The sequence below is a fragment of the Acanthopagrus latus genome, chromosome 1 (genome assembly GCF_904848185.1).
Source record: "Acanthopagrus latus isolate v.2019 chromosome 1, fAcaLat1.1, whole genome shotgun sequence".
Taxonomy (NCBI): domain Eukaryota; kingdom Metazoa; phylum Chordata; class Actinopteri; order Spariformes; family Sparidae; genus Acanthopagrus; species Acanthopagrus latus.
The window spans coordinates 17,104,437-17,120,179 of record NC_051039.1 but is presented as its reverse complement, the minus strand read 5'-3'; the positions used below and the strand labels follow the sequence as shown (position 1 = coordinate 17,120,179).

Sequence of the window (15,743 nt, the reverse complement as noted above, 5' to 3'; positions counted from 1 at the left end):
ACGACATATCTGACCGATCAAATTGTTGCAATATTTCATATCTTCTGATCTATTCACTCAGTTTGCCTTTTATTCTTTATTTTTTACCAGTGATCACTGATTTGTCCTTCTTGACACTGTACGGGAATTTCAGAGCAGCATTAATTTATCTTTGGCCACTTGACAAGTCACATTTGACGTCATGCCAAAGATGCCTATGTACTGTGTTGCAGAGATATCTATTGAAATTAGCATGCTAATCAGCTAGCCTCTGTCTGTTCCTGTCCCAAAATACCACTTTGAACTTGAAGAGACTATATTGAGTTACTGCAGCGTCTAATCTGTCTTCAGTCCAACATTAGAGGATGAGGAAGTCGGGCCTTCGATGGGCAATATACCATGTTTGGCAGTAAAACAACAACAATGAGAGAAAAAAATGCTCGTTAGAGCTGAGAGGGTCTGTGGTTGGTTGTTAAAGCCACCCCTTGGACATTACACATGGTCATTTGAACCAGTGTTAATATCAAAAATATGGATTCAAGCAGCTTTAAAACACTCACTTGTCAGGTTTGAGGTCTCTGTGGACGATGCCGTAGTTGTGCAGGTATTCAAGGGCTAAAACAGTCTCAGCAAAGTACATTCTCGCCAGCTCCACAGGCAGAGCCCCGATGTTCTTCAACAAAGTGGCACAATCACCACCTGAGGACACAGAAACACAAGTTACTGTTGGCGAGAAACACCTTAAAAAGCAACAGAAAGTCAGCAGGGGCCTCATCTATGAAGACGTTCTCAGATTTATAGTTAAACTTTACAGTTACTGTTTGATTCATCGGTGATAGTGAGAATATAAAAACTTTGCTCAGGCAGGTTCTAGCTTCGCACTTGAAACTCACCTGTGATGTATAAATCTCAAATGAAGTGACTTTCTTTTATATAATGCAGCACAAATGAGTGTTTAGTCAGGAACAGCCATGGACCAAAAGAGGAAAATCAAACCATTTAGAATATGAGATCACGCCAATGGTGAAAAGGATTGATGCCAGGCAACAGATATTAATCTGATCTGCAATACCCCGACATAACCAGCAGGAAAATCACTGAGTCCAGATTATGCTTGCAGGTAATTAAGGTTGTATAAATAACATAGCATAAAATGTGTGTTTTTTGCCTAAGTCTTATACATAATTGTATAATTGTGAGTCTGTTTTAAGAATTAGGCAGAAGGATGACATCATTTGATCTTCTGACAAACAAGAATATGGCATCATAATACGCAAGTAACAGTAATTAACAATATTCCTATTTCTGAACCTGTGCTTATTAACAGGTATTTTTAGAGTTCATATTCTTTTTCCTGGCTTTAATCCACCTTTTGCACCCACTGAACCACATTTGGCAGTGTCATCATACATGACTCACTCACGACTACCCTTCATGCCTCAGTGTGTCTGTACGCCAACATAAGAGCTGTCCTGAGCCGCCCTCCACCAAAACCAGCACAGCGGAGAGGAAGATGAGGAGCAGCAGTGCGAATCCACTGACCTTGTTTGACTTTTATGCTTGAGAATCACTGTGATAGTGAAATAAGAGTCTCATCAGCCCCTCTGGAAATGTAAGCGAATGACTATACTCGTACTGCTTTCATTTCCTGAGCAGAGAAAAGCATCATTTTCCATTCAGGTGTTGAGCTGATACTTTAACCAGAGTTGAATAAATGAAATGAAAAGGCTGAGCACCTAGAGCAAAAAGTGCAAACCTGGAAAGATCAGGGCAAGAGCAGCCAGACAAAAGATTCAAAAGAAGCAAACTCTCCCCTGATACATCAGGAAATAGGATCCAGTGAGAAAAGGCTGAAAAGTGTGTTTTTAAAACCAGATAGAAACCTGATTTGCTCAGATTCCTGACACAGAGAAGTGAAGGGCAAACAGGAAGAGAAAAGACCAAGTCATCTATTCAGAGCGGTCTCATGAATCTGTAATATCCTTTCAATTTGAATCCACCTTCAGAGTGATAAAACCAGACCCGACTCCCTTACCCTCGACGTATTCCATGACCATGCACAGGTGCCTTCGTGTCTCAAAGGAGCAGAACATGGAGACGACGAACGGGTTCTCTGCGAAGGTGAGGATGTCTCTCTCTACGAACGCCTGCTGGATCTGGTTCCGCAGGATCAGATTCTGCTTGTTGATCTTCTTCATGGCGAAACGCTGACGAGTCTCTCTGTGGCGCACCAGGTAGACGGCGCTGCAGAGAAGGCGAGGCGGAAGAATGAAAAAAGAAGGGACATCTGGTGCTGAGATGAAGTACGGAGGGAAGGGGTCTAAGAATAGAAAAGATATTCCATCTGCTTCCACATATGAATTTCATACAGTGTGGTTGAGTAGATATTAAGGTGGATATTAAGACTTGAAATCCTCCGGCACAAAATGTCAAGCCCCAAGCTAGAGAGTTATCTCAATCCTAAGCTGAGGGCTTTTGAAGCCTGCCTCAGAAACATCCTTTTTCTGACACACAGGGAGATAATTAAGCAATAATGCAGGCTTCACAGCTGCAGTGATCTCCTGCTAGCTTTAAATAAACAGATCTTAAATGCAGCAACAGGAGGAGGCCACAAGTTTTTGTTTACAGTGAAAGTGTCTGTTATAACTAAGTATTTTGTTTTTTCTTCCTCAGTCAGGCAAAATATTTATATTGGCCATCCTGTAAAGTATTACAAGATACTGTTATAGCTCAAATGTTAAAGAAAATATAACAAAATATCAACTGGAACCAAAACCCAAAGAAAACAACAATATGTAGTCATAACATTAGAGAAGCAAGTTTGTGACGGGTGGTCGATGGGTGGGAAAAGTAAGAAACCACTGATTTCCTTCCACCCCCAACCCAAGTGAGTTGCAGTTTTGTATTCCCCGAATCATTGCACTAGCTTTACGTGTGTTTTTTATTTAAAATACAAGTCCCACTTCACTTCAGGTGTTTAACAGAATGAGCGTGAGTAGATAATGACTGAATTTTCATTTTTATGTAAAGTCATCTTTCAACGCCCACCAACCCAGTGGAGCTGCTCAGTGGCCAGCTGATCTCCCTGTGGGTGTACTCGGTGGCTTACAAGTGTGAATGTGTGTAACTTTGTGAATGTGATCAGAGCATTTGTGTAAAAGATGGGATTCCTCTCAGAGAAACTTTACTAAATACATTCAAAGAGAAAAACAAAGACAAAAGAATGTTACATACACACATCTGTTTGACTACAGGTAAACTTTGCAGTGTGTTTGTGCACCAAGTGACAGAGTAAAGAAAAAGAACGCTGTAATCCTAAATTTCTCCATTTAAAGGGCTTTTGTTTCCATCTTCAAGAAATCCAGATAACTTAGATGTTTTACATGTAAATAGTGAAATCAGTCTTATGTGTCACCCATGTTTAAAACATTTTCTTTCTTCTGTTTTTTTCTTATGAAACACAACATATCATAGTTTTAAGAATTAACATTCACAATGTAAATCTAACAAGAATATCTTGTATGATACATTACCACGGACCATTTTCCCCAGAATACTGTAGCAGCTGTATTATTAGTAGTAGAAATAGTTTGATTCCTGTCTCCCCTACTTTATGTTTGTATGATGTGCTATTGCATCTTTTACAGTCTTTAAAAAAAATAAATACACATTGTGTATTTGAATCTTGCATGAAAAGAACAATATGATATTAATCATGACTGCTGATCATTGATAAGAGTAGGTTGAACAAATTTCAACTCAAGACTTGGATTCAACAACAAATCACTGAGTTTTCAATCCATTTCTTACCCATAAGCTCCGTTGCTGATCAGCTTAATGCTCTGAAAATCTTCTTCGCTCGGTGGTTTAATGGCTCTTCCTTTTCCCTGGTGACACATTCAACATTTTAAAACTATAATTAAAATCAACACATAGGCTGTTTAACGGAAATGTTCAAACGTGTGTGTGTGTGTGTGTGTGTGTGAGTGTGTGTGTGTTTCAGTGGTTGCTTGTTGACATGTGAACACAGATCTGTTTGTGTTTATTTGATCTTCACCTCTGTAGAGTCATCGGTCTCTGGAGTGTGTGGACCCTCACTGTCGTAGCTGTCCAGGCTCACGATTTCTGTTGAGCAACATATTTTTTAACAAGCAAACCTTGTGCCAGAATCAAAAAGAGACATTTCTCCATGCTAAAACGCCGGGCCTCCCACGCCACTGTGAGCAGATAAAACATTTGCAGCTGCTCAGACGTCTTTAACAAAACAGCTATTCAAGTTCAAAAAACAGCTGAACCCGTCAGATCACACAGAGAAAAACACGAGAATTAAAATAGCTTCTTCCTATTAAAATTTACTTGTCTCCTTCAGCTCTCACTTTGTACTCCCTCCCTCCTCCAGAGGCACTGGCAGCTAATTTTCGGTGTTTTTCCACTCTTGTATGTGACAGCTGCTAGAATACACTGATTATAGCACTGTTTTGTTAAAGCAGGGGGAATAATAGAATGGTAATTAACTTTGCAAAGCCTTTACTAAGTCTCTCTGTGCATTTTAACACAATTTAAAATAAAAGTCACTGGGCTGACAATCGTACATTCTGTCGGTTTGCGTTTGACGCTGAAAACAACTGATCTTGTCTCTATGAGAGAACCAAGAAAAGAAAAGAGAGCGTGAAAGTGTGGCTGTGCAGGCAGCTACGTGGGTGTGCATGTGTGTCTCTGCATGACAATGAAGGTGCAAAGAAAAGTGCGAGCTCAAGATATCAAGTGGCACATTGAGAGCTGAAATTATGGGAGAAAGGCCTAGCAGGCTCTTTATTTTTCATGATTTCAGAAGTGAAAACCGCAGAGGTTTACTGAGTAGAGTCACTCCGGATCATTTAACCCATCAGAAAACAAACATCTCCTGATGGATCAGACTGAGAGCGGCTGAGCAGACGTGAATGAGAGCTATGAGTTTGGGGGCCGAGTTTGATGATTAATGAAAGACAGTGATGTCACCGCTCCACCAGCCAGCTAATGATCCAACCACATCCCCTACATCCAGTTTGGCTGATCGATAGCTTAAGTCAGCTGCACTCAAACAGGCAATTTCAAATTGTTGTGAAGTGGGACAAATCAGCAGGGCACACACAACTTAAAGGAGCTGAAAAGAATGGTTAAAAATTTTGAGCAAATGAACTTAATTGTTGTTTTGCCGAGAATTAAATGAAACATTGTCTCATGTCTGTCAATTAAGTTCCTAAATCTGTTCTGACACTCAAAATGGCTGGACAAAGTACAGTAGTACAGCCTGTGCTTCCTGCATGAATTCATGAACTGTCAGAAATTGGAGAAAAGAAAAATGCTCCTATTAAAAAAATACAAAATGTAGCTTGTCAGCAAGGAGAAATAAGGTATGATGAGACATGCTTCTGTTCTCCACGAAAATACATTTCTAGAAAGACAGGCTACTAGCTCGCAGTTAGCTAATGATACCCACACAAACAGCTAACTCTTCTCTGCTCCTGTGTGTTGAATTATTACAGTTAATTTGACCATCAGTCTTCGCTCTCTACATTTAGCATGGACTGCCATTGCAACTGTTCAGGAAGTGATTAGCTTAGCTTAGCTCAAAAAATGAGTACATACAGAGCTCGAAACTAGCAACTAGCAGCTGTGCATTTTCAAATCTCTCCTACTAGCACATCTACAGCTCACTAATGAACATGTTACAGTAAAAACAATGTAACAAAACAATGTAAGGGTAACTAGCATAGCCTTCCTCAAAACTGTCATTCTTACCTTACTGGTTATGTATTGAGTAAACAAAGAATGTGTTAATCAGGGGCTTTGGTGGTGTTGGTATGAGTTTCTCCACTTTGGACAGAGCTAAGCTAGCTGTTTTCCACTGCTTTCAGTCTTTATGCTAAGCTATGCTAATCACCTACATGCTACAGCTCTGTTTTTAACACAGAGCTGTATTTTTGTTTGATTGTCTGATATGTGATTTGGCTCTAACTCATTCTTACCCTCCAGAGGGTCTCTGGTCAGCCCCAGCTGGCTGATGATGTATCGAGGGATGTCTGCCTTCATTAGTTGTCCCTCCTTGGCGTGATCCTCCGCTGCCTCTAGCAGATGGTAAAACTCTTCAGGGTTGAACTCCTGTTGAATAAAGTGCAAGTGATAAAGGAAGCTACAACACACACACACACACACACACACACACACACACACACACACACACACACACACACATATATATACACACACCTTAAAACTGTCATGGCTGAAGATCCACTGTGACATATGAATACTAAAATATTCACTATAATGAGAACTCAACAACAGATAACTGTCATATGAAGAAGACACACCTTCTGGCTTAGCATCAAATATTTATAGTTTTATAATATCAGCGTGACAGCCTAACCATATCTTTATTATCTGATTGTTATCAGATTTTTTTAATACTCACAAATATTGATATAGCATTATCATTAAAAGATAACGTATCTGGAGAACACTATTGGTGCCAGTGTGTTGATAACATATTACAAATACAAATATATTTTTCCAGCCCTGCAGCAGGGTTTTGACACAAGATCAAGGGACTTCCTGGATAGCAGTAACAAAGAGATAACAGCTATAAAGGGATTATTATTACTGAACTGATGTTTTATTGTCTCAACCAGCATCCGTGTAATTCTAGTTGTGCTCCCCTTATAATCACAAAAACAGGATTTACTTTAACCTGCTGCAAGTTCAGGACCAGCTCTATTGGGCTGTCAAACAAACACAATCACTGTTAATACACCTTCAAACTTTAAATTGCTTTCTCGCAACATCTCTTTTTTTTCCCGATGAAACAGTCTTTTGTGATGTCCTGTGGGATTCAGTTTCATTCCTGTTGGTGGAATAACATTTTGATTAGAAAGCAGAGCCCGGGGCAGCTGGGATCATTTCCTTCCTCCCCTGCACTCTCATATCTGCTCCCCTCGACCGGAGAAAAAAGAGAGAGTACGGAGAGGGGGAATTAAACTGCCTCTCTGATAGCTTGCTCGGCTCCAGGATAATATTCTTGCAGCTAACAGCCTACTGACTGTGTGACATTTTCACCAAATCAGACCTCGCGACTGACTTGAATGCTAAATGAACTCTACGGCCGTGGACAACATTTTTATCTCCGTGTGTCTTCTGCTCTCTAACCTAAGGGCCGCGAGGATCTTAAGTCCCATCCACATCGTGCCTGACCCTATCGACCCCTTCCGACGGTCGCCTTGGCAACGGAAAGATGAGCCGGGAGGGTGGGAGGAGGGACAACGGTGATGATGAACGTGTGAGGCCATCAATCAGGGCGCCAACATCCAGGTATGGCTAATCCTCCAGTGTACACAGAGACGCTAAATAGGTTGAAGTGAGTTAGTGTACGTAACAACATGCCAAGGACATGGCTCCGTCTCCCAGCTGATCTGACGTGCTACTGAGAAGACCGACAAGCAGTGGAGGTGGGGAGAATATTTTACCGTTTTGAGTTAAGTTGGAAAAATATCCTTCGGCAATGAGCGTGTACTCTGCTGCTGCAGAGATGTGCAGCATGTCTGATGTACTGAGCTTAGCGAAAACTGTGACCTACTGTGCATAATATATTTACATATCTCATTTATTAGGAAACTGAAGGTGAAAATACATTTACTGGAGGCATGGGCACACATACATCAGTATTTCTGAAAGTGAGTGAACGCAACAAATATGCAACACAGGTGCAAAAAGAAAGTAAATGTTAGAAGAGGTTGGATTTTTAGATGCAGCGTTAGTCTCTTTTTAAAACTGTTGAGGCTACCGAACAGAGAAGATTGGATGGTAACACACAAGGAGGGAGTGAGACTTCATTCATTCAGTCTCTGTTCAGAACACAATTACTCCACTATAACTTTAAATAGCAATCAACTACTAGATTAACGCACAGAATCTCAGATGAGGACCCTTGATGATATCAAGTCTTTTGAAGGTCCTTTTAGATAAACGTTCCATCATCTGTGACCTACTGATATCTACTGTTTGGCGCCCTGTTTTGTAATGTTTTGAATTGTGTTACCAAATGACAAATTCTCTCAGGCTTCCTGCTAATGAAAGCGTTTTGTTCACAGGCTTAGAAAAGGAGCTGAATTATTGATGGCTGGAGCAGAGCTAAATGAGAAAACAGGGCAGAGCTCAGCCGTAGCAGCTTAACTGATGACTGAAGGAAGCAAAGGTTACGGTCATCTAGTCCAATCTCATCTAAAAATGAATTGGATTAATTCTTCTACATTAGATTTCTTATCTCAAGGCCTTCGGTTTATTTAGTCCATGATTCAGTTTCTCTAAATATTGAGTATTTATTTTTATCAAAAATGATAAAAATGAAGGTCACGCCAGACGTACCTCTCTCAGTGACCCTGGATGTGAGTAAGTCGGGGACTCACAAAAGAAATGTTATAAGAAGGATGATTAAAGACAAAGTCACAGAAACGTTCTGAATTTTTGTCCTACAATTATATTTAGGTTCTTTCATTAGACTCACTACCATCTAAGTTCTCATTCTTAGTAAACAAGGTAAGGATTACAAGTCTCAGGCAAACCCTGAGGATATTATCAAGGTTATTTTTGAGACTTTGTAGTTCTCCCTCCAGAGCCATAGAAGTGCTTATACAACTGTTTTCACACAGTCGCACTCCTTTTGCAAGTACACTGAACTCAGATCAGAAGAGTGCCCCTGTAACATAAGAAAAAACATCAGGATCTGAGAGAGACACCCTCTGAGGAACCCCCTGACGAACCTTTTACAAAGACTTGTCACTTTCTTGGTGGTAAGAACAGAAGATAAAATATACGCAAGTCCTTCTGAGGGCAGCGTAAAAGATGAAATTATTATTTCAATTTATGCAGAGCAGAAAAGACACTCAGAGTACAAACGTCAACACATCTTAAATGTGTTTGTATCTATACCTCTTACTCTCCATTACGAATGCTTTCTCCTTCTATCTCATGTCTGAAATACTGAGATATGATAATGGTTTTATTCTTTCTTTTCTCTGCAGCCATGGAGTTAAAGTCATCGGGCACAAAGGGTAGGTATGTTCCTGCTGTGGGTTGTTGTTGTTGATGTTGCTAATTTGCCATAATTTAAGATTTTTTATTTCTATAACGCAAATGGGCCGCAAAAGACAGAGATGTGGGCGCACCTTGCCTCTGTTTTTAATGAGATTACATACAGGTATCTTGTGTCAGAGAGTACTTTCTTCGTATCGGTGTATCGATAAATGTCCTTTATTTTGAATCCCTGTACCCCCACCAAACTACTGTTGATGGGAAAATAAGGGAAAATAAAGGTTTTTAAACAAGCAGAGTGACAGCAAAGCTTCCAGCTGTGACACATTTAGAAACCCTGTGTTTCATCACTTCAGACTGAATCCACAGTAGACAGCCTGACCCAGTTCTGCGCCTTCTTTAATGCCATTGCAGTGTTAGGGAGTTGACCCTCCATCTCCGTGTGGGAGGACAGGAGTCTATACCAGCACCAGCAAGTAGAACACACTCAGGAAGTAAAAAAAAAAAAAAAAGAAGAGGAAGAAAAGAAAAGATCTTGTCTCGATCTTATCTTGACTCAATAAATGCTCATTTTGTGAATCCTTATCAGTGTGCATGACCGCGTTATCAGATAGTGAGATGGAACTCACCAAACACTCGAGGAGCCTGGCTGGACGAGATATGATGATGAAGAGCTTTTTGACCAGCTCGATTACGAAGGTGAGCTCTGAACTCTCCGAGCGCTCGTACGCCTGACAGAAAAGGAGAGACAGATAGAGTCAGTTACAGTCGTGCAGAGTTCGAGCCGAGGCATCCCTTTACGTTCCTCTCCACCGCCACAACTCACGTCATTAAGCAGCTTCTCCAGGTTCTCCTGCAGTTCGCAGAAGTAGACACTGGTAATGAGGCCCTCTCGTGATTTGGTCAGGCAGTCCCTGGCCAGCTCGGCTACCTGGTGGTGGATGAAGCTGAGGACCCCGTCGGCCAGAGGCAGGACACTCTCTGGACAATAGTTGTGGATGAACTCTGCCAGCCTCTCCTCCATCTGAGCGGTGGCCTGATTGAATACGAGACAGTCGGTCAGTGTCATGTCACCTGGAGTTAATTTAATATCAGAGACTTTCATGATCAAATATCATGAAAGGCAGTCAGTTCATCACGTTTCTCCCCATGACTGGGACAACCCGGCACCTTGCCTACCCTCTGTGGCGGTATGCTGTTTGTTGCCCTTAAAGATTTCCATATTTTCACTGTTTGGACTGAGATATCAATTAACCTTTGCGTAATAATGTAATAATTAAACTAATTTATTCATCAAACTTAAACATCAGAGGGGGGTGTGACTCTTCCTGAGGTTTCTTCTTCATTCTTCCCACCGCTAAAATGTTTTGTTTTGTTTTTTTTTTTGTGGGGTGTCTCTCCTTCCTCCATTCAAGTGTCTTAAGGCCCCGATACACCAAACTGACACCATAAACCAGCTGCATTGAAGGCCAGCTGTTGCGTCACCTCACGTCACCTGTGTCTCGGACAAAGAGCTGCACTTCAACATGCCACAAAGAGGACAGCCAGTGGCCGTGAAGCTTTGTAGGTTCTGTGCCTGCATGAAAGAAAACACCTTTCTGCCAATATATATAAACCGTTGTTAACACTAAGCAGTGGCCAAGAGGCAGAGAAGAAATATTAAGAAGAACTGCACTGTGATTGGCCCAGAAGCTTTTGACAAGGGATGTCCGGTGCCGACTAGAACCACTGAGGCTCACTGACACAGTGCCTGATGGCTGACCGTCAACATGGTGTGTCAGAGCCTTTAGGACATCTGGTGTAATCCACTGAACAGATTGCACAGCCCACTGAGGCATTGTGATTTGTTATTTTGGCCAATATAATTCAAATTGATTTGACTTGATTTGAGCAGGTGGCTGCCTCAGATCGGACAGAGCCTTCATAGGTCATTTCAACCTATGATTGCGACCTTCTTTGGCCACTAAGGGACAGCATTTATCCCAGCATTGACATATTTATCACCAACTTATCAGTGCTTGTTTACATATCATGCAGTTCAATTATCATTATTCGTATAGCTCCTCTTCCTCCTTTACTGGGAGAAATATATATCTCTTTGGATCCTAAATGCTCCATGCTCTTGCTTGTCCCATTGTGTATGTCTAGTGTTGGGTGTGAATCCAGACAATGTACAGTGGCATCTTTGCTGAAAAAGCAAAAAAACAGCTCTATGAGAGCAGTGAGAGTAAACCAAAATAGTAAATTGTCAGGCCTGTTTCAACATTAACAATGAGCTGATCTGTAGGCTTGTGTGATTATTCTCTGCGGGCTCATCATTTAACACTGTCACATTGTTGTCATTTTACTCACTGCTATTATAAAATATTGGGTATAGCTGCTTTAAATGTCACGCAGCACGAAGAATACTTGATGTATAAAAGCCAGCAGCATTCAAGTAGTCTTTTGGGAAGAATACAAGGCAGCCTAGATTAAATGTTTTTTTAAACACATGCAACATTATCATAATAAACCTATTTCAGGCATGCAGCTCCAAATTATTCTCTTTATAATGAAGAGATGTTGAGCCTTCATTCACAATCTTGGCCAGCGTGTTACAGTATGTGGGAACCTCGTTTGTGCAGCTTCACAGCGTATTACTGCGAATGAGCAGGACAATGGTAATGGTGTATGTGTGTGTGTTTTATTAAGTACAGACAGGTGTGTGTGTGTGTGTGTGTGTGTGTGTGTGTGTGTGTGTGTGTGTGTGTGTGTGTGTGTGTGTGTGTGTGTGTGGAAACCTGCATGCAGAGTGACATACATTTCCTGCACTGTACTTCCCTGTTAATGGAAACATTTGACTCTCGCAGACACTGAGTCATGCATCCACTCTGAGTACATAAGTCAAGATAAGTGATCTAATTGATTTTGTGCTGGAGATCAAACAAGGTCAGACTCTACCATCTACAGACATGGCCGACCTCCAGGAGTTTTCACACATTGCAGAGTCAACAGCTTACTGAGAACAGTGAAATGAAATCTTAGCCGCAGCCCTCTGACTGAAAGCTGCCTTTATGTTGGAGGTCAGAGGAGAAGAGTAAGCCTCTTTCAAAGTAACATGGGAGATAACAGCTTTGTACAACTGAAGTGTGTGTGTGAGGGAAACACGTTATCAGGATGTATACGGGACTACTTAATGGATGCCGGCTTGTCCAAACAGCCTGTAGTTTGACCTTTGGGATGAGGTCATAGGAAGTTTTTGCAACATACATCTTCAGTACCTGTGATCCCAAGATTGATGAGTAACACCCAGGACTTAAAGGCCCCATGTAGTGGAAGGACTACTTAATTAGAAAGAAGGTTTGGGTGCTGTATACTGTTGATACCGTGAAAGTATCAAAACACTTGATGGAGGACTGCAGACAGCCCTGTTCGACTAGAACAGCCTTGGTTGCCATATGGGGATTGTAGCTTCTTTCTGCAGGTTTATCCTTCAGGGCATCAGCGAGACGTACACAGTATTTATCACAGGAAGCTATCCTAGTGTTGCTCCAGGCATCAGACATCTCCAGGGTAGACAGGAGCAATGTTTCGCTAGCTTATGTGATTTGGCATATGGTAATGTCCAAAATACAACAGCCTTTCCGATCTCGACCTTGCCTTAATACCCCGCTGTCAAGTCCCTGATGTTAGTCTACCACCTGACCTGCAACCCCAGGAAACCTTTTCACTTAGGCAAGAACCATCATATCGACTGTTTTGCTGGAGCACTACTCTCACAACTATCCTCACAAACATGTGGCAACACTGCTCTCCATTGTAATTTGAACTGGATCCCAGTGGGGATCGGGACTGCAGAAACCTGCATATCTTCCAACAAACTCAGGACCTATTCACCTCCATATTCATCCTCCATGCATCCAACTCGCCAGTCTTGCTCCCATTGGAAGAAAAACTACATTCTAGAAAATGATTTTGAGGTTGCTGACTAGTTGTTTGAGACACAGGCAATCAAAAGCACTCTGAATCCTTGATCTACCAAGTGGTTTTAATGTAATTCAGTGCAGTTTAAGAGAAGGCCACCGACTGCATGCATATTGTTTGTGTTTGTGCTTTACGCTTGTGTATTTGTGTGTATGAGGCTGACCTTGGGGAAGCGCTCCTTGTAGACATGGTTCATCATCACTATTTCATTGTCATAGCAGGAAGGCGAGCGCCCCGGGCTGAAGGGAGACAAACAGAGAGAGCAGGAGTGTGATACACAGCACTGAGTGAGAGAAACAAAGAAGGCAGGAGTGAGGGGAGGCAGCCTGAGAGACAGAGAAATGTATTTTTTTCACGTGAATGAAGGAATAATTCACTGCTTCCTCCCCACATGTCCTGTCTGTACATTATGCTAATCAATTGATCAGGAATTCAGTACACTCAGTTTAGTTCCTCTAATGGATCCGGTGTCCTCATGCACGTCGCACAGCACTCATCATAATCATCAGACGTCGGACTCACATGTAGACTTTCCAACACATGCTGGGACGAAAGGCGAAGCGAACTCAACATGTGGCAGAGTAGAAGCCCCTAAGACTTAATACTTCCACCCCACTGCAGCTTACAAAGTGCTGAATTAGAGATTCTCCAAAGAAAAGCATGTCATAAAGGGATGTCTTGTGGGCAAACACATTATAGCTTCAGGGAAAGGTGTGATATGAATAGTGATAATGAGGCACGTCAAGGAGCACAATGCAGCCGCTCTATATACTGAAGCTACCAGATAGGCGATTATCTAGGGCAGCGACTGCTGAGGAGCTTCATATGAAAACTGAATACTGATTAGCAGCGACGTGTTGTGTGTAGTTGGGGCATGCTGCATCCAGCGGGGGGGGGCGATAATAGGTGTGGTTGGACGCCAGAGATTTGTGCTAATAGAGAAAGTGCTGCTTGAAGCGCTGGAGGGTGGACCAACACTGATATAATCAAAGTGGTGGTGAGCAACTAAGTGCCGTGCTTAAATTTTGAGATACTTCACTTCACTTGATTGGATATCATATCATATTATACTAGCTGTTTTACTACATCTGTGTGTCAAGACATAAAACACACAATCAGCTCTTGAACAACGATGCTACCAGTTTATCCTCCCAGTAGCACCATTGTTCTGTTACTGCCACGATTTAAAATCTTAGATATTCATATGTGAGATTATGTGTCACCTTTTAAAAGTGTTTTACTAGTTTCTATTATTGAATTCATCGCATATTCTTAAATTGCTCATTAATATGTCTTTTGGGCCTCAATTATTCAGGAAATTCTGAAATTGTGTGATTTACTGGCTGCATTAGAGTAAAAAGTTAAATTTTCTTTCATAGCAGCTCATTTCAAGTAACAGCATAATCATCATACTCCACTGGTATGCAATTTACCACTAAAATCAGTGACTTGGCTCGTTTGGCTACACAAACAGTAGCAGTGCTAGTTGGATCAGTTCATTGTTGATTCATATCACCACTCATTCTTCTTTAAGCAGCAGTTAAAATTGGCTGCCCACTGATCTAAAAGTTAAAATGGTAATTACACATCAGTAATGATACAGTACAATAATTGGTACTACTGGAGAATTCTATAATGTGGTATTGCTCTTTTTACCCACCACAATTTTTTTATTAATATAAAATAACTATTACAGTATATTTAATGATAATGACTAATGACAAATCCAGACAAGTTAGTGACACAGCACACACCTGAAAGACAAAAAAAAATGTAGAACGTAGTGTAAACTATGTGTTCATGTAACTAAAGAGGAAACATGTTTTTATTCTCAATAAGCCTCATTTATATGCTCCCGCAAAAATATTGTCATTAATGTAAATGCAAGTGGACAGACTGAGTCTTTCATCTCATTAAAAGGCAGAAAATGAAGCATTTACAGCACCGATGCATGAACAGAAGGTGAATTATACAAGATAGGCAACAAAGAGACTTGTGCTGTAAATAAATGATTGAGAGCCCTCTGCATCTCTTCATGACACAATGAAGTTGTTCCTGCATGCTTATTGAAGCTTCCCTTTCATAATCATAAAGGGCTCCTTTCAGAAAAGCTTGACGCGTTACATTTGGGTTTCTTTTTGCTTATTTTTCTTCACTAGATAAAATCAATCTTTGAGCATGGGTGATCAAAAAAATGCTTCAATTTCACTTATTTAGCCAAAAGACAACCCGGTGTTGAGCAACGAATCACGAATGTTTTGTATCTCGAGAAACGTGTCACAACATTATTTTCAGCTGTGCATGAATGTAAATGGGGCAACTTCCTGCTACGAGAAGAAAACCATCACTTGAGTTTTTATATGAAGTCTGCTCTCAGGGACTAATTACATGAAGAAAACCTAAATCAAATGGTTGACTCGAGGGGGTTGTCTTCATATGCTGACACTGTCTCCTGCCCATGACCTGCTGTCCTCTCACCTGAGGCTTCGAGAGCGAGGCCGGACGTGTGGCGAGCGCCGGCCCCCGTCATCGTCCGTGATGCTCTCTGTGCTGCCAAAGTGCTTGGACAAGAAGTGCAGCTCATCCATGGTTGGCTGGAAGGGCAGCTGGTGCAGACGCTCCTGGGATGAGCTGGATGACTGCAGAGAGAGACAGGAGGCAGAAAGAGGCAAGGTTAAAATGCGAACTGCCCTTTGTAAGATGTTCTCTTTCTATAAAAGCCTCTGTTGCAGCTG

General features: G+C 41.4%; 1 protein-coding gene across 3 annotated transcripts in view; it reads right to left on the bottom strand.

Annotated features, from left to right (window-relative positions):
- mast1a (microtubule associated serine/threonine kinase 1a) overlaps positions 1-15,743 on the bottom strand; it is a 72,377-nt gene that overhangs the window by 15,688 nt on the left and 40,946 nt on the right. For 2 of the 3 annotated variants that reach the window (XM_037092347.1, XM_037092357.1), the window contains 9 exons: positions 15,487-15,647; positions 13,172-13,247; positions 9,872-10,081; positions 9,675-9,776; positions 5,988-6,120; positions 4,037-4,104; positions 3,790-3,866; positions 2,015-2,223; positions 540-678 (listed from right to left, as the gene is read on the bottom strand). In XM_037092347.1, coding sequence (XP_036948242.1) covers positions 540-678; positions 2,015-2,223; positions 3,790-3,866; positions 4,037-4,104; positions 5,988-6,120; positions 9,675-9,776; positions 9,872-10,081; positions 13,172-13,247; positions 15,487-15,647 — 1,175 coding nt within the window. Of the gene's footprint in view, positions 1-539; positions 679-2,014; positions 2,224-3,789; positions 3,867-4,036; positions 4,105-5,987; positions 6,121-6,228; positions 6,296-9,674; positions 9,777-9,871; positions 10,082-13,171; positions 13,248-15,486; positions 15,648-15,743 lie in introns of those variants that run through there. The other variant, XM_037092365.1, reaches the window with a different exon arrangement.